This window comes from Berghia stephanieae, chromosome 8 (genome assembly GCF_034508935.2).
Source record: "Berghia stephanieae isolate SIO BIC M18660-M18661 chromosome 8, UCSD_Bste_1.3, whole genome shotgun sequence".
Lineage (NCBI taxonomy): Eukaryota > Metazoa > Mollusca > Gastropoda > Nudibranchia > Aeolidiidae > Berghia > Berghia stephanieae.
The window spans coordinates 14,535,595-14,555,641 of record NC_088367.1 but is presented as its reverse complement, the minus strand read 5'-3'; the positions used below and the strand labels follow the sequence as shown (position 1 = coordinate 14,555,641).

At 35.1% G+C, this 20,047-nt stretch overlaps 1 protein-coding gene across 2 annotated transcripts in view; it reads left to right on the top strand.

The window, feature by feature from the left end:
* Window positions 1–20,047, top strand: part of LOC144978217 (signal peptide, CUB and EGF-like domain-containing protein 1) — a 96,183-nt gene that overhangs the window by 40,454 nt on the left and 35,682 nt on the right. Inside the window, exon 1 of one of the 2 annotated variants that reach the window (XM_078924010.1) lies at window positions 15,023–15,932. The exons of the other annotated variant lie outside the window; for it this stretch is intronic. Coding sequence (XP_078780136.1) covers window positions 15,779–15,932 — 154 coding nt within the window. The 5' untranslated portion in view covers window positions 15,023–15,778. Of the gene's footprint in view, window positions 1–15,022; window positions 15,933–20,047 lie in introns of those variants that run through there. 2 annotated transcript variants of the gene reach the window in all.

The following is a 20,047-nucleotide window of genomic DNA, read 5'->3' as shown; positions in this document are numbered from 1 at the left end:
ACAACAAAAATTGATGATTTTGTTTAAAAACGGTATTGTTTTAAAGGAACGCCGTCTGGATGTTGAAATGACATTTAACTCGATGGCGCAGACAGAAATTTTGATGACGTCATTTCACAAAAAAAAATAGCAGCTAATCCAGTACAAATAGCCTAGTACAACAATACGGAGACATGACCGCCTGAACATGTCTTCTTACATTCATAACGAAAGCGTTTAAAACGAATTGATGGAAATAACGAAAGCATATCTGTTGCCCATTTATACACCTATATTTTAATAAAGTGAAGAACCACTGATACAAGGAACTATTTGGGGATAGGGACTGTTTTAATTTCCGAGAGCTGTGTGAACTCTTGTTACATTTCTTTCTGTTATGTTATAACAGTGTATACTGATTTGCACTTGATTTAGTTTAACTGTCAGTGAATTCTACATAGGTCATCTGTCTTCCCTTGTATTTTTGTGTTTCTGTTATGGAATGAGACCATAGTTTTGTCTGAACCCTGTTTCGAGTCTTTTGTTTAGATTGAAACAAACAAAATGGATTTATCTCTTTGCGAGACTACTTTCCTTGTATTTTATAATAATTTCAAATGTCACAAGCGCCTTTAAACTCCTTATGACAAACAACAAACAAAATAAAATACAATGAGAGAGTGGGATATCAGAATTTTTTGTTCTAAAACTCCTTCAAAATAACTTATAGAGCGACTTATAGCCTGACGTCAAAGGTATTGTAATATTGGAACCATTTGAAATGTATTGCAGCGATAGACTCTTTAAATTCTTTTTATTCGTTGCCATCATCATCATTATCATCATCATCATCATCATCATCATCATCATCATCATTATCATCATCATCATCATCATCATTATTATTATCATCATCATATCAATTTATCTTTGCTATTATAACTATCATCACCAAACCAAAGTCCATGCCATCATAAAAAGTTAAAGAATACTTTTCTCTCATTTCATTCTCCAACATCGTAGTTGACATCAAATTCTACCTGATGCACTTTGACTTCCATGAAAATAGGAAACAATTCATAAAAATCGTAATATTTGTGAAACAAATTAAATGATAAGCTCACTATGCAGATGATATGCAGATTTATGCTACTGAAGAAAATCTCGAAAACGTGAAACGTGTGAAGAAAGTGTGATGGATGCAAAAGAGTGCATGGATGCAAACAAGTTGAAGATGAATGAGTCAAAAACAGAAATGAAAGTTGTGGGAAAATAGAGGGCAGTTGAAGGTGAATGATGGTCTTAAGGTGTTGATAGGGAGGGGGTGGGGAGATAAAAGTTTCAAAGATTGTTAAATGTGTGTCTATTTTGATTCAGAAATGAGAATGTCAGCTCACATTTCTGCTCTCTGTAAATCTTTATACTTTCAATTGAAGAAAATCAGCTCAGTCGGTCAGTATATTACAAATGGAACATGTAATACATGAGTTGTTTCCCTCTTTTTTTCGAAACTAGATTATTGGAATTGAATTCAATGGTCTGATGTCACGTCGTCCAGCAACGGCGGCATTCGTGGTTCTAAACAAAGACTTTTTATTCTTCATGCTGACTAGAACTTTTCATATGTCTTGTGACCAGAATGTGTAAAACTCAAAACATGATCAGATTTATAATGTTTTTTTTCACCCTGGATACGCTTTGATGCTCGTCGGAGAAATATTTCATAAGGGCGTCCGCCATTGTTCCGATAGTTCAGAGCCAGTTACTAAGTTACCATGCGTCATTACGAGGGAAGTGACGTTACGACTGTTGAAGCGTATTCTCTGCTTTTCAACGTGCCTCAGACTTCTATAAAACAATTACAACTTCTGCAAAACAGTGCAGCATGCAAGATTCGTTTTTGACAAACGAAAGTTTGTTCATATAGATAGTATGCACTTGGCTAAGAAGCTCATAACATTGCCATCCGGAAGTATAACGGACCAACACACAAAACTGTGTGTAACCATGAACTTTTATAGTGTGGTTGATACAAATTAGTGAGAATCACTCGCAAACGCGGATGGCAAAATACAATAACAAAGGCTTGAGTGACGTCATCTTCATTCTATCTATAGCATGCAACCTCATTGTCGGCCCCTCTTTACTGGTTGCCGTTGAAAAGCGCACATATTACAAAGCAGCGTGTCTTGTTTATAAGTGTTTGACTGATATAACACTGGTCTATCTTACAGATCACGTGGTCATGTGCAAATTTTTAAATTACTTTTTAAGATCGTGTAATGACAACCGAAAATTTCGGGAGAAATAGATCAAGAACAAAATTTAGTGATAGATCGTTTGCTTGTTTCGGCCCTAAGATTTGGAATGAACTACCACGTAGTCTGAGGGAGTGTTTGCTTGCCTTTAAAAAAGAATCTCAAGACACGTCTTTACTGTATTTGCTGTTATTTAATCCTTGATTTGGCTATGGATTGATTATATTGTATGTTCTATTGTATAGGTTATTATAATTTTTTTTTGTGGTTGATAATTTACATTGTAAAGTGCCCAGAAGTTGTGTATTACACGAGAATGAGCGCTGTATAAATTATTATTATTATTATTATTATTATTATTATTATTATTATTATTATTATTATTATATTATTATTATTATTATTATTATTATTATTATTATTATTATTATTATCATTATCATTATTATTATTATTATTGTTTTTGTCATCATCATCATCATCATCATCATCATCATCATCATCATCATCATATCATCATTATCATATTATTATTTATTATTTTTATTATTATTATTATTATTATTATTATTATTATTATTATTATTATTATTATTATTATTATTATTATTATTATTATTATTATTATTATTATTATTATTATTACAATAAATATTTAGATCATGTTGATATCGATGTGAGAAAATGTGACTAAAGAGCCTTTTTCAATGAGTCAACTAACTTTGTGCTGCACATGACAGTCTCGCCGTATGGCTATTTATAACTTTTACTTTTATTCTGCCATTAAGTTAACACTAATCGAGATTGGCGATTTAGGGCTACGGGAACAGAATTGGGTGTGTATGTATAACAAGCGTTCACTGTAGTTGCGTTAGGAAAAGAAGAAAAAAGACAGAACAATGAGGAAACCCGAGCACTTCAAAGTGCAGGAAAAAAAACCCAGACTGGCTTTTAATAATTGAGTTTTGCTTCACAGCATGTCTTTTTCTTTGATATTTGAAACTTGTAATCACCTGAATGCTTCTATAAATGAATGTCGGCGCGGCATGTGTTTGTTAAAATATTTTTGATATGTAGAGTTAAAGGATTACATTATTTTCACACATTGTAAAACCGTTTTTTTTAAATACCTTCTTAAACTTTTGCCTATTGTTATGAAACGTATGCATGATGTATTTTTACAATTCATTAGTCAAGATTTTATTGACAAAAAGAAAATATATTCCTAGTCTGTTTTTATAGGAATTGTTATTGGGCGGGGTTGTTTTGTGTTTTGTCTTTTTTTTTAATTTGTTGGGGTTATTTTGGGGGTTTTTTTATTTTGCGGATTTTTGTGGGCTTTTTATTTGTTTGTATTGATTTTTTAAAAATTATTTCTTTGTTTTTGTTTGTTTCGTATTCTCTTTAAGTCTTTTTCAAGTACATTATTTTATTTTTAGATATCATGGGAGTTTGGCGTGACCATTTCTTTACTGATAAACCAAATTGATTATTGTCTTGTTTTTGTCTCATTTTTAATTGGAAATACATATTCTCAATTATTTGCAATACAACTATTTTTCTGTACAGCAAATTATAATTGTGTGTTCACTTCCGGTTTTAATGTTCCGGGCCTGGGGCTTATAATATCTGGAAACATACGGGATCATTCATGATAGGCTAGCAGTATTAAAATTTAAGAACTCTGTAAATATATTAGATAACAACAGATCTACAATCATAATCAACACTCATATTATGTCCACCGCAGTATCAACAGTAATCGACGTTGATGAGAGAGAACAAAATATGATCAAATAGAAAACCAATAAACGAACACAGAAAAGAAGATGTCATAATGGTGGGGGTTTTAACACAAAAATAGGCCAGACATCAGAAGGTGAATGATGTTTATGCAATTATTCCAAAGGCAAAAGAAATGATAATGGTCAAATTGATTTTTGCTCAGAAAACCGAATGTTTATTGCCAATTCCCATTCAAGCATCCATCGAGACATATAACCACATGGGAAGGATCAATAGAAGTGGATGGCAATATCACAAAGATTTATAACCAAATTGACTGTTATTGTCCCAGAACGTTACAAAAAACAACTGAACAATGCAAGGACATATTCTGGGACAAACGTAAACACTGACCACAGTCTGTTAGTAGCCACTTTCAAGCAGTCAGTTAGTAAAATGAGATTTTTAAAACCCAGACCAAAACCAGCAACAAATGTTACTAGCCTAAAAGATGAAGATATGCATAATGCATTCAAAAGCAAACTAGCAAACTTGACTTATACAAATCAATGCGGAAACAACCCCAGCCTTACAACACCAGAAATTGATCGACACTGTCATTTCGGTCATAGACGAAACTCTTCCAAAGACAACGAATTTCAAAAGGAGCCTCTGTCCAATCCTCCAACAACTTTCGGAAGAACAAAAGCAACTTAGACTCAATATTAACAGTTTCCACAATGAAGAACCAAAACGAGAATGGAAAACGCAGTGAAATCAAATGATGCATAAAATCAAGCACAATCTATTGTCAATTATAAAAGCAAAATCAACAACATGGCAATGGAAATAGAAACAGCCCCAGAGAGCATGAAAATATTCAAAGCTGTTAAAAACATTAAACAAAACAAAAAAAAATCGTATTTATGATATCTGATGATGAGGGTAAAGTTGTATGCGATGACAAACAAATAGTTGAAAGAGTTAAAAACTTCTTCGAGAATAAGTATAAAGGGGACCAGCAGATAGCACCATTCGAATACTCCGAATCAAGATTGGAAGAACTGATAACCGATCTTGGGGTTAGTGCAGCTATTTCCCAACTTAACAATCATAAGACCCCGGGAATTGACACCATCAAAGCAGAAGAGCTAAAATGTCTAACTGAACCACACTTTGTCGCCATTGCTAATATCATGTCTAATGGAATGTTTGGACATAAAGCATATCTTGATCTTTGCTCCGGTGAATTTATTCTGTTGAATAAACCAATCAAGAAAAAAGGACCATTTGGTTCCCTGCTTGAAGTAATCATCCATCGAGGATTGTGCTGGAATATTTTCATCTCGTCGGAGGACGTATCCGAACGGTTTCCATCTTTGTTTCTTTATTCGCGTACTAACTGTTTGTACTCTTCATCTGTCGTATACATTCTCATTACTGATCTAGGACCTATTTTTCCTCTTTCAACACGTAGAAAACTGATCTGCGTAATAAAACTCAACATAATAAGATCAAAGGTGGAGGAATATCTGTCTCCGACACAGAGCGGATTAAGAAAAGATAGGAGTACCAGTGACATTGTATGGGCTCATATGTGGTTGAAAGCCAGAACTGAAAAATACAAAGAAGAGTTCACTATATTGGTCAGTAACATGAGCTCTGCCTTTGATACAATCTGCAGGACAAAGCATTTAAAGGTACTAAACTCATTTCTCGAAAAATATCATATCCAACTAATATCCACTGCTGGCAAACACAACACTTACGTTTACATAATCTGGTGCGGAAACAGTTTCACTGTTAACATCGCTGGAAACTCCCCAGGGAGACAGTCTGAGCCCAATTCTTTGTACCGTATATTTGGAAGCAGCACAAAAATTTTAAGACAAAAACTCCCGATTCCTCACATCCTTACCCGCGAACTGATTTACGCAGACGATGTTGATATTATATATGAAACAGTAGGCCTGGCAAAGCAGCACATACCAATAATATGGAATACTCTGCGACATTGGAATCTTAAGGTCAATGAATCCAAAACAGAAATCACAGTTGTTAACAAGAAACAAGCGGAATGGAAAAGTGTAAGAAATCTCGGAAACTTGATTAATGAAATGAATACATCAAACGGAGTAAAAAATACTAGCTCAAACTGAATTCAGAAAACGACACAATGTTTGGAACAGGACGAACACCATTAATGAAAATAAAAGAATACTTTACGAAGCGCTAGTGTTGCCAATTCTAATGTACAACTGCGGACGTGAGGTCTTACAAAAAAGAATTTGGACTCCTTTCATCGCAAACAATCGAGATGATTTAATGGAGTACATAGGCCAGACAAAATCAGTAATGAGGATGTATACGACAGATGCAGAGTACAACCAGTTAGTACGCGAATGAAGAAACAAAGATGGAATCTGTTCGGACACGTCCTCCGACGAGATGAAAATATTCCAGCACAATTCTCGATGGATGATTACTTCAAGCAGGGAACCAAATACAGAGGGCGTACACCAACTTCACTTCTAACAACATTGAATCAAGATCTCAAAAAATATCAAATAGATTTAGAAACAACAACCGAAAAACTGATTTCAACAACACAAGGAAACATCCAAATGCCTCAGCACCTTAACACAGATGGTGACATTCAAAAGCTAAGAAGACACTTGCTCTGGGCAGAGATTTAAAGGAAACACATTACTAACTGAATATTAGAAACAGACAGATACACTTGAAATAAAACACACATTCACGACAAGCGTCCATAGAGACAGCGCAGCCATATTCATTCATTCATTATAACTCTGTTACAATAATGTGCAGCCAGAATGTAGGCAACGCTCGTCTCTTTCCTTACAGATGTCTTAACATATCCATTTGTTTTGTTATACAGTGGCATATTATTTTCTTGTCGAATTTAGATTGAAGATTGGTGGATTTGGATTGGTATGCTATAAATATTTTGTCGGATTAAATTGGAAAACGTGTGAATCTGGGTTTGATCGACGTGTACATATTTGCAGTTCTGATTACCCAAAATGTTATGATATGAGCTCATTGTTGTAATGAAAATACACTTAGGAATGTTGTCGTCTTCCCAAGATCGTGCTGAGATCCATAGAGCTTCAACTACAGTGTAGTCTTCTCAGGCCAAATAGTAGCTCTTTGTTCGTTGTATTTTGTACAGTCCTGCAAAACGTGTGTGGAATTTTGTTTCCCCTCTTCACATTCACAAATATCAGTTTTTTCAATCTTAAATGCTTTGAACATGTGGTGTCGGAGACGGTTGTGTCTGCAGCGAAGTCTGAAAATGGCAACTTTATCTTTTCTTTTTAGATGTTTCATGGGGTCATTTTTCGTGTTTTCTGGATGTCTCTTGGGATTTAATTAAGCAATATACAATAGTTCATTCTCTATATGATGTGGACCCAACAGTCCTTTTTACATTGTCTCCTATTACCTTTTAAAACAGCTAATAAATCAAGATGTAAAACTAAATTTAGACAAAATTCTTAAGTTCATCGTATAGTTAAGATTTGGCATTGCATTAAATTTGAAAGAAGAACGCTGGTTTTGTTGACCAATTTAAGAATTTGATCGATAAAGAATTGAATAAATAAAGATACAAATATGATTTGAACACTTTGGACAACATGGGTGATTCCTGTTGACATCAGACATCCTGTTTGATGGATTATCTACATTCCTGCATTGAATGCCTAGGCGACGGTATCAAATGGCGGAAGGGCGTATTTTTGTTTTGAAAACCTTAAGGGCCACATAAATGTTAAAGAATGGTTTAAAACGTTAATGAAATTATAGGACTCGAAAAGCAACTTTACAAGACAACACATGTCACGAATTCACGAGTAAACTTTCCAGTCCTACAGACATCCTTATTAACAGTCGGGTAGCATGAATGTAGGATATACCTACAACAATTCCATCGTAGGAGCTAAAGGTATTGTGAAATCCATTCTACAGTCGTGGCTTTTGGGTTGGATTGTCTGCCTTTGTGTCTCAATCGTAACACATCTTATTATTATTGAAAACGGATACAAATGGATACCCTTGTTCAAAAAAATCTAGGTCTAATCGTTTGAGTGCTATTAGATTTGTAAGGGGTCCTAGATTAAGCTCTCTCTCTCTCTCTCTCTCTCTCTCTCTCTCTCTCTCTCTCTCTCGCTCTCTCTCTGTGTGTGTGTGTCTCTCTCTCTCTCACATACACACACACACACACACAGACTCTCTTTCTCTTTTCCCCACCCCCTCTCTCTCTCCGTTTCAATCTCTCCCTTTCTCTCCCTCTCTCTCTATATCTATCTATCTATATCTGTATATCTATCTCTTTCTCTCTCTTTCAACCTGTCTTTAATTTGCGTGGTGTCTATCAAAAGATACACCAAAATTGTTGAGCACCACAGATGGCAATAACTCTCCCCTAAAAATCTTGGTTTTGATCAATCCTTGCTATTGCTTTCATTAGTCATTAATTACGATCAATATGTCTTTATGGAGCGTTGTATACGACTGTTAGGCAATCGGTTGGAGTCTGGGAATAAGATATAAAGTTCATGATGCACATAATATAGCATTACTTTCTCTATTGAATGCAAATTGAGAAACTAGGGAGCGGGCATCCGTGTAAGATAAAAATCTGATCATGTATGTATGAAAAGTGCAAGATAACGCAAGAAAGAAAAATACAAGAAAAACATCATCCCAAAAAATCAGTCTTCCACGTCTGACCAGTAAACAGAAGGTCTGAGGTTCGATCGCCAGTCGAGGAAGACTGAATTTTTTTAGATGTTTTTTTTTTTCTTGTATTTTACTTTTTTGCTTTGTCTAACACCTTTCATACACACTTGTTCAGATCTTTTTCTATTGAACGCATGATTTTGCGCAATAATGTCAAGCACATAAGAGCGCGGCCATTAAAGAAAGGGATAAAGCAATTAATGTCACTGATAAAAGTTTAGCTCTAGGCCCATTTACAACTGTCTTTATATGTTGTACCAGTTACCTGCGTATTCTAGAAAAACATGTTTAAAAAGTTGGCCAGAAAACACGTCCTTCACATATTGATCGGTTTAAATGACCCTTGTCTTGGAAAAAACTCTCAAACCTGGGACTTCGTGAAGTCCCAGGTTTGAGAGTTTTTGCCAAGATACTACCGGCTTCTGCCGATTTTATACGCCTCTATAGATGGAACGAAATTGACCTCGCTCCGCTCTTTGTTATTGTTTTTTGAAAGCAATTTTTATGATTAGCCTCACTAAATTTTATCAATGGGACTATAAACGTTTAAGTTACACGTAGTTTCGTGTGTTGGTACTTTATATCGGCTGGATGATACTGTGAGTATTTTACCTAAATACATAGCATCAACTGCAGACCAAGTTCACAATGCCGAGTACTTGAGTGATAGTCCTTCTAGCTCATCCTGTTTTCTGTAAGATTCTCTTCTTCTTCTTCTTCTAGGTTCCATGCCTGGTCCAGGCTTCGGATACTGCATGAATTATCTCTCTCCATTCCTCCCTGTCTCTTGCTTTTTCAAACAGCTCTTGGATTATTAGGTTGGTGAAGCCCTTCAGTTGGTCTATGAGTGTTTTTCTTTGTCTCCCCCGGGCGCGTTTACCAGGTATTTTTCCACAACTTGCCAGGTATTCATTCTTATCTTTCCTTACTATGTGTCCGAAAAAGGATAGTTGTCGATCCACTATTAAGGGCATTAGTTTCCTTTGTTGGTATGTTTGTTTTAGCACTTCTTCGTTCGTTTTGTGTGCGGTATACGATATTCTCTGCATCCTTCTCAAGCACCACATTTCAAAAGCTTCAATGTTCTTTTGTGTTTCTGCATTTGTAGTCCAGCTTTCGCATCCGTATAGCAAGATTGGCCACACGTAGCACTTCAAGACTCGGAATCTAATCCCGAACGACATCTGTTTGTTTTTCAAAATGTTTCCCAGGTCCATGAAGGCCTGTTTGGCTTGAGTTATTCTTGCTCGTATGTCTCGGTTACATCTTCCATCTGTTGTCACTATTGAACCTAGGTATTTAAAACTTTCTACGTTGGTAAGCTGCTCGCCGTGAATCGTTATATTGCAGGTGTTGTTGTTTTCGGGGTTTTTCTGTATTACCATGCATTCTGTTTTGGTGATATTCACTTCCATTCCCTTGGCTTCACTATCTACTACCACTTTGTCAACAATCTTTTGAAGTTGGATTTCTGATGTTGCAATGAGTACCGTATCGTCTGTAAGATTAGAAGTGCGGTAATAATAATGATTATTTGCTTACCTTTCGATCTATGCTGCTGTTTGTGACAAAGTACTTTCCGCCAGATATAACAGACCCGGACACTTAGTCAATTCAAAGTGGTCAGTTAGGTCAGAATGAATATAGAATAAACCTGGAAACGACACTGTCTGTCCCCTTTGTTTTTATAGCGAGTATAGTACTCTACCATTTAATCTACCGGGACTGTATAGTATTCGAACCCTTATTCGAACCAAAATTTCCTTTTGGATGAATAAAGTACATTATTATTATTATTATTATTATTATTATTATTATTATTATTATTATTATTATTATTATTATTATTATTATTATTATTATTGTATAAATCAATGAATAGATTTCACGTATATTCGAGGATTATAAGGCACCTCAACCATCAAACTCTTGTTAGCCGAGCCTTATCTAGTCTAGGCAAAATCAAAAATAAAATTGAGACATTTGTGATTATGCTGGGATGGAAGAATAGCTGCCAAAGATACAGTGCCATAAAAAGAGAGAGGGAATGGGATACCCCTCTCAAGCGCATAATGGACGGTGCTCCCGTTTTGAGCCGAAGTAAGTCCCGGCAACCTTTGTATGCAGATTCCCTGACTACGGACAAATATGCATATACGAGATGGAAGTCGGTTTGGACGAATTCAATCCCTCGATGGGGAGAAGACATACACTCTTCGAAACGAGGTGAGAAGTTGCCAGGCTTCTCAACCAGTAAGAGGAGACACTGGGTGGTAGCGAATCGGCTTCGGTCGAGAACCTGTCAAACAGCAAAATCGCTTCATCAGCGGGGTCTTTCCACCTGTCCAACATGTACCCGATGTGGGAACGAACCCAAAACCGCAGAGCATCTAGTTGAATGGTGTGTTGTGACGAAGCTCCCGGCGGGTTTGCAACGATGCACGAGTGCGGTAAAGAATCTGCATATTGGGTCGATCGTTATAATATAGTGGTGTGCGCACCATTAGAAGCTGCTGGCACAGACTATCCTGTATCATTAACATTTTGTCAGATGTTTCCAAAGGTAAAACCACATTTAATTGCACTTAACCCGTGTCAGAACCAGATAAAATAGACCCGTTACTCTGAGAACAGTCTCAGATTCTTTGCCATCTTTGTGGCGGAGAAACATTCTCTCGAACAAGCGGCGTGCGTTGTTTGAGAACTTGTCGATCTACTTAATTATATATATATATATAATATATATATATATAAAATATATATATATATATATATATATATATATATATATATATATATGAGGGGAATTCGCTGGAACCACATAGAGTACTCAAAAGTTTCTTGGAGTGAATTATTAATTTATTCGTCCTCACTCGTAATTTACATAGTCTCCAGCAACGTTGTTCTGTCAAGAATTGCTAGAATCATCAGGGAGGTCGTTTTTAGGTTTCTGGGGGGAATGTTCCTCCCAGACACCTCTAAACGACCTCCCTAATGATTCCAGGAATTCTGGACGAAACAACGTTGTTGGAGACTATGTAAAAAACGAGGTGGGAACAATTTTATATATATATATATATATATATATATATATATATATATATATATATATATATATATATATATAACTGTATATACATATACGAACCTTTTCTGAATTTATTTTCTATGAAGTAGCACTAGAAAAAGTTCATAAAAATTTATGACGTTGTGCTTTACTAACTCAATTTATCAAGTGATCACACTAATTAAGTGGGTGAAGGAAAAGGAAGGTGTTTTCCTTTTATTTTCTTCAACACTGATTGACTCTCTTTGTTTCTTTCACCAGCCTACTTAACCTCATAATTAAAGCATATTTACTCACTTTCAAGTTTGAAAAACGTCGAATATTCTTCATTGACATTTTTAACACGTGCGTAAGTTTGGTCTATTTATAAACAAGGAAAGAATTTTCAGCTTTAATCAGCTTATCATTGATTCGATGTTCCGCTGTTTTTTTTTAAAGGAGAAAGATCTTAACTGCCCGTTTTTAAACATTCGAAAATCACATAAGAAACTATGTAAACTTACCATCACTCTGCGTTGTTCATAACATAATGAATTGATACTTGGCTGAATAGAATTGATTATTAAGTATAGTGTTACACATTTAAAGTCCTATTCATATCATATCATATCAGAATCGTTAAGGTTACATAGGTCAAAAGACATTTAAATGATATTAATTATAAATATATAACAGTTAATAGAAACAAAAGAAACGATCAACTTGATGTGTGGATTATATAAGTACACATTGTATATGCAAAAATAAAATCAAATCAAATTGGTGCATAAAGAATAACTCTTCACTATAGATCTGTTGGGTACTTCAAGGCGTGGAGTTCTTTATCAATAGAAATTTGAAAGCATTTCTTGTTTCAGCCTTTTTGGTATTAAAATCAAGAGCATGCCACGTCCTGACTGTACGTTGGATACATGAGTTTAGTCGAAAATTGGAAGATCATCTGATGATAAAAAAGCATCACCTTTCTTCTGTGCTTAGTGATTGTAATTCTAGTTTTTTTTTTCTTTTCAATTTATCTTTACATGACAAATCGTTCAAACCTGGTAAACATTTAGTTGTTCGTCCTTTGACGTTTTCCAAAACTATTAATTATCGTTTGAAAAGAGGACACCAAATGCACTTTCCTTATTCCATGGTTGGCTCCACTACATATGTATATTGTGTAAGGAATATCTGACCATTTATGTATTCAAAACGTCCGAATGCAAAGCCAATAGCCTTGGTAGATTTGTTAATTATTGTATTAATATGGTGATCAAAATAGAGAGTACGGTCAAAGATCATTACATCTTTCTCTGTTTCTACAGAAGGGAGAGCCAGTTTTATTCGCATCGGTATAGATAGTATGCGCTTGGCTAAGAAGCTCATAACATTGCCATCCGGAAGTATAACGGATCAACACACAAAACGGTGTGTAACCATGAACGTTTATAGTCAGGTTAGTATAGTTTAGTGAGAATTACTCACAAGCGCGGATGGCAAAAAACAATAACAAAGACCTGAGTGACGTCAACTTCGAACTATTTATAGTAAATATATAAGGGATTTGTTTCACCGACACTATACATATTTATTTGTAACTGTAATTTCTCAGACCAATCCAAGAGTGAATAAATGTAATTTTGTAAAACGTAATTTAAAAACAATGAGTACATTTTGGGGTCATCAGCATATATTTGGTGAAACTTCGGGTAAATCATTTATAAATAAAACATACAGAAGGGGCCCCAAGGCACTGCCCTGTGAAACACCGCTTGTAACGGGTCTAAAGTTTGACATTTTATTTCCTACAAATACCTTCTGGCTTACGTTTGTAAGGAATGATCCAATACAATCCAATAAATATCTCCCTTTCCCATTAGCTTTTAATTTGATGAACATGCTCTCGTTGAGGAATCGAGTCGAAATATTTTTCAAAATGCCATATATATACATCCATTACTTGTATTTACTGGATGTCGCACGAATATTTGCTTGTGAACCTATGTTGACAAATACTCAGCATTATGTAAGATTCGAAAAAATTAAGAATATGCTCTATTATTATAGATTCAACAATGTACATAACATGCACGTAAAACTTATCGGTCGGTAGTTACCAGCATCGTTTCGATAGCCTTTTTTTTTATCAATTGTGATTACAGTGGCCATTTTTCAATCCTTTTAAACATTTTCCTCAGTCAGAGATTTTCTAATGATTATTGAAAGAGGTAGACATTTTTTTATAGGGAAATTGCCTTTAAAAATTGTTATTTACCACTTTTAAAAGTGAAATCGTTTTTCGCATTTTAGTTGTCTATACTGCAAATTTCTCTTTTTGAAATTAATGAAGTACTATTATTGTCATCATCATCATCATCATCATCATCATCATCATCATCATCATCATCATCATCATCACCATCATTATTATTATTATGATTATTAACATTATTATTACTATTATTATTATTATTATTATATTATTATTATTATCATTATTATTATCATCATCATCATCATTATCATCATCATCATCATTATTATTATTATTATTATCATCATCATAATCTTCATTATCATCATCATCATCATCATCATTATTACTATTATTATTATTATCATCATCATCATTATCATCATTATTATCATCATCATCATCATCATCATCATCATCATCATCATTTACTATACATTACAATATAAAACCAGAACCATACAAGAATTTGTTCTCGATTTGGACATCACAATAATGGCCGTGTTTAAAAATGCCTGGCACAATACGAGAGGAAGAATAAGGTTCAATTAATTTTCTTATATGCACATTTGCTTTTTTTTTAAATGTGAACTTTTATATCCACTAAACTTGCTCAAAGCTCGTAATGCGCTTATTATTTTATTGTCTATTTGTTGTCTTTATCGTGTTTTATTTTTCAAATTCATTCATTTTAACCACTAACGTTTTGTCTCTTTTCACCCGTCGTATAAGAAAGTATATTAATCACTCTCTATAATTCTCACGTTTGTATGTTGCTATCAGACCCGTCTTTAGCATCCAAAACCAGCCCGCTTTAATATTGGTATGAGGCGATTGCTCACATTTCGCTAAAATGTATTTACGTCTTTTAAAATAAAACTCCCGCGCGATTTTTGGGTATGACTTTCCTTGCCAAATATTAATTATTTTTGTTTATTTATTATTTTTTTTCATGATGTATTTGCCAAATATTTTGTTATTTATCTCAATGGAGTCGAGGTGAGGCGGAAGCAGGGATTGGAGACATGCATGTGTTTCTGTATCCGTTATATTTTGCCACGTGAAAAGCCCAGCTGTTTTTACGTGCTGTGTCTTCGGAATGAACGAATTCTTCGAATAATGATTCCAGACGAAATAGAAGCAAAGTTTAGAAAGTTCCAGATTAAATGAAGAGAAATGTGATTCTTAAGGATTGTGTTGTTTGCCAGATAACGATTCTAAATTTGGAATAGATGGATGACGACGAGCTCATATTTTCAGGTCTGATAGCCGAAACTATTTATGGGCTGGATTTAACATTATGTGATAAACAAGATTTTCCGCTGGTTTGACAGTATTTTGATTGCTACAAGGAGCCCGTATAAATTTGGGGTATCAGAGCGACCAATAAGTGCATGTCCATGTATGTCCGTATTTCTAAATCTGAGGAGTTTGATTAAGTTGTGATTTTCTTCTCGTTTTATTCTTGTATTGTGTTTTCATTGGATTGATTATAATTTTATTATCTATTTCTAATTTAACAATCAAACATAAAGGCGGTACATCTGAAATTGATGAAGGAGAGGGTTATGTTTAAATTAATCGATTAAAGACAAGTAAAGGCAACTATGTGACCCCTCGTATCAAGATGAAATTAATAAAGTATGAATCATCAGACGCCGAAAACTGATCTTGGAGTTTAAGCGGTCAAAAACACGATAAAACAAATGCTTTTTATATGTTCCCCGGCATTGATACGAAGTTGTTATGGTGTGCAGGGCTACTGGAAGTGAAGACTTTGGAGAGGAAGCCATGAAAATAGCGACAGTTAATACATCGTCGTGTATTCGTCTGCTCATCATTTTCTGTCTCATCCTGTCTGTTGCGCAGACCCGGAAACGGAAGTCATCCAGAAGAAAAGGTCAGAGTTTTAGATTGTCTGAATCTTTATTTAAACTATTGTTTTGGAGATGTAAGAAACCACTAAAACTTAACAGCCCCAAATATTACTTTATTGTCCTATATTATCATAACATAGTTCTTTTTTCATTAGTGGCCCACCGCAAAGTAATCAGAAGTATAAGATTTATGGTTTTATAATGTAGACATTGTTTTCATTTTCCTTTAGAATAATTGAATATAACCTTATCCCAAATTTTATAATTTTGATTATGAGTTCTGCTTTCATAAGCCATTTTACACTGAATTAATAACGCTTTTTAGCCGGTGGGTCACAGTTTAGCCAGAAAACTTTTACTTGATATATCCATAAATCAAGACGTCCCCAACCTTATCAAAATGTTTCAAACACGTGAAGTTAAAAAGAAAAATTAATAAACTTTAGTTTCCATCTAAAGATATATAGCGAAAGAGAGAGAGAGAGAGAGAGAGAGAGAGAGAGAGGGGGAGAGAGAGCGCGAGAGAGACGGAGAGACAGTTTATATGTGTGAGAGAGAGAGAGAGAAAGAGAGAGAGAGAGAGAGAGACCGAGGGTGAGATATATAGATAGATAGAGAGAGTGTGCGTGTGTGTGTGTGTGAGAGAGAGAGAGAGAGGGAGAGAGAGAGAGAGAGAGAGAGAGAGAGAAATTCGAATGGATTGAATGTATTGTTATGCGTCTAGAGCTTTATTGTATAGAGGATTGGGCGCAATATAAATAAATTTCATTATTATTATTATTATTATTATTATTATTATTATTATTATTATTATTATTATTATTATTATTATTATTATTATTATTATTATTATTATTAAAGAACCTCATTTAGGGAGGCAACAAAAATAAACTGTCTCTTATACAACACGGCGTTGAGTCTAAGTGGTAAAAAACCCCGGTATTTTCAGGAGGTATCATTTAATAATCATTTGAATGTCTGGATGTGACGATAAGGTCCTAGGACAGAAGTCTGGACGCTGATTCCGATTTGTTTAACAATACCACGATATTGTACCAATGTTTGATTTGTACAACGTTTCGCTCTCTCTCTCTCTCTCTCTCTCTCTCTCTCTCTCTCTCTCTCTCTCTCTCTCTCTCTCTCTACATATATATTATATATATATAAATATATATATATATATATATATATATATGTGTGTGTGTGTGTGTGTGTGTGTTCTCTTTTTCTCTGTGTCTCCTTTCTAGCTTTCTCTCTCTCTCTCTCACACACACACACACGCTCACTCTCTCTCTCTCCGAAAACATATGCAGCAATATACAACATTAGACATGACCCAAATTAATAGAAAATCTTGTTCAAAAATAAGTTTGCACAGTATTGATGAAAATCTAGAAATTAGAATTAATGCAAATAATAATTATAAAAGATAGTTAAGTTCCCAGGCATCGCTATAGATAGCTCGAAGATGACGTCACTCATGTCTTTGTTATTGTTTTTTGCCATCCGCTTTTATGAGTAATGCTCACTGAACTGTATTAACCCGACTATAAACGTTCATGAATACACACAGTTTTGTGTGTTAGTCCGTTATACTTCCGGATGGCAATGTTATGAGCTTCTTAGCCAAGCGCATACTATCTATAATCTGAAAATTATATCCTCATTATAACCAGATAATATCCCACTTTGCACTGTTGGCTAAGAAGGGATGTGCACTTATTTGAAGTCAGTGAGCTCTGAAATTATAATATATTAAATTGAATTGAGCTTTTATGAAGCGCAATATCCACTAAATGTGCTCAAAGGGCTTTACAAAGGGTCCCTGACCAACAGCAACACGTAACATGTAGAACGAGACATGACGCCTGTTAGGCGATATTACAATTATTCGGCTGTTGACGGCCAGGTACTCATCTTACACCTGAGTACGGTGAGAGAATGTGAGTAAAGAGTCTTTTCCAAGGACTCAACAATGCGCCGAGCGAGACTCGAGCCCAGGACCTTGCGATCCTAAAGCGAGTGTCATACCATAAGACCACATAGCCGCACAATATAATAATATATTATATTCATGACACAATAGCCTCGATAAATGGAGAAGTTCCCTCTGAAACGGACCGTGCGGTATACTCTTAGAGTCCATTGTATATTGGTGTGGGTGTATGTATATATCTCGTCTCCTCTCCCTCTTTCTCTTTCTCGCTCTCTGGTCTCTCTCTCTCTCTCTCTCTCTCTCTCTCTCTCTCTCTCTCTCTCAAGTATTCTCACACCGTTATCACTGAAAACCCCTCTGACTGAACTAACATTTATTGAAAAAATTGAATCTATTTTAAAAACGTGTACATGAAATCCGCATATCAAATCCCACAAGATAAGAACTCTCTGTCGATTTCACTCATTGCAGTGTAATGTGATAATGAGATTATTCAGACTCATCATTTGGAAATCACATATTTACATATCCATACATTTGTCTCAATTTCCTATCTCTTCGTTTGCCGCAACATCTGTAAAAGAAATAACGTATTCACCCATTCTCTCTCTCTCTCTCTCTCTCTCTCTCTCTCTCTCTCTCTCTCTCTCTCTCTTTCTCTTTCTCTCTCTCTCTCTCTTACTTTCTTTCTCTCACTCTCTCTCTCTTTCTTTCTTTCTTTCTTTCTCTCGCTCTCTTTATTTATTTTACTCTCCTTCTCTCTCTATTTCTCTCTATCTATCTATCTATCTATCTATATATCTAACTATCTATCTATCTCTCTTACTTTCTTAACCCCCCTCTCTCTCTCTCTCTCTCTCTCTCTCTCTCTCTCTCTCTCTCTCTCTCTTTCTTTCTTTCTTTCTTTCTTTCTTTTTTTCTTTCTTACTCTCTCTCTTTATCTATCTTTATTTTATCTCTCTATTGATTTATTTTTCTGTTCCTCTCTCTCTCTCTCTCTCTCTCTCTCTCTCTCTCTCTCTCTCTCTCTCTCTCGATCTATCTATCAATCTATCTATATATCTCTATCTATTTATCTATCTATCTATCTATCTATCTATTTCTTTCTCTCTCTCTCTCTCTCTCTCTCTCTCTCTCTCTCTCTCTCTCTCCCTCTATCTATCTATCTATCTATCTATCTATCTATCTCTATTTCTCTCTTACTTTCTTACTCTCTTTCTCTCTTTCTTAATCTCTCTTTATCTTTTTAAAATTGTTCTCTCCCCCCCCCCCCCACTTCTCTCTCTCACTCACACGTGCACTCTCTCCTTCTCTCTCTCTCTCTCTCTCTCTCCCTCTCTCTCTTTCACACACACACACACACACACACATACACACACACTATTTGTCTTTAATATATCCCAGAAAACAAACAAATTTTGATTACGTACGGGTTACACTCCGTGATATTAAGTCAGAGTGCACTTTAATCTCTCTTCCTGTCGTGTCACTGTAACCTCCTGTCGATTGTTTAATAGACAAAGGAACTGGATATAAATAATTCATTTTTGCGTTTTTCGATGTTTATGTATCTTGATTTTTACGGTTAGCTTATTAAAACAACGTCTGCCTTTTAGGAAAGGCCAAAAAAGTATCGTGATTGTTTGTTTTTTTCTCCTAGTACGACCTGCCAAATGTCTTTTACTAAATGGCAGACCTGCCTATCTACACGGATAATTCGTAGAACACCGAACTTTTGGCTGAAAACAAACAACAAAATATGAGCAAATCTCTCAACACGGTTTTGGTCGGTTGGACCTGGTTCTTAGACTTTGATATATGGCTTACTTTATGAATTTCTTATTTAAAATGTGACCCATCGTCTTAAAACGATATTATGTCGGAACGAACCAGATGCTTAAAAGCCGAATTAAATGTTAAACTGGTCAAAAATATAAATTGTTGGTATTATCACCCCTATAATATGGTTCCATTCTCCTCAATAAAACATACAAACTCAACACAAGTCTGATATTTCTGGCTATAAATTCAATTTTCAACATTAACCAACCCGACTTAATACCGTTTGAGGCGAAGGGTCACAAATACGCTCGAGAGATGTCGTCGCCTAGGCAATCCTTGAAGGAACACAAATAAGTCATCGTCCTGCTGTCAACATGTTTACCATAATGAGCACATTGGAGGTTAATAATCTTACCCAAG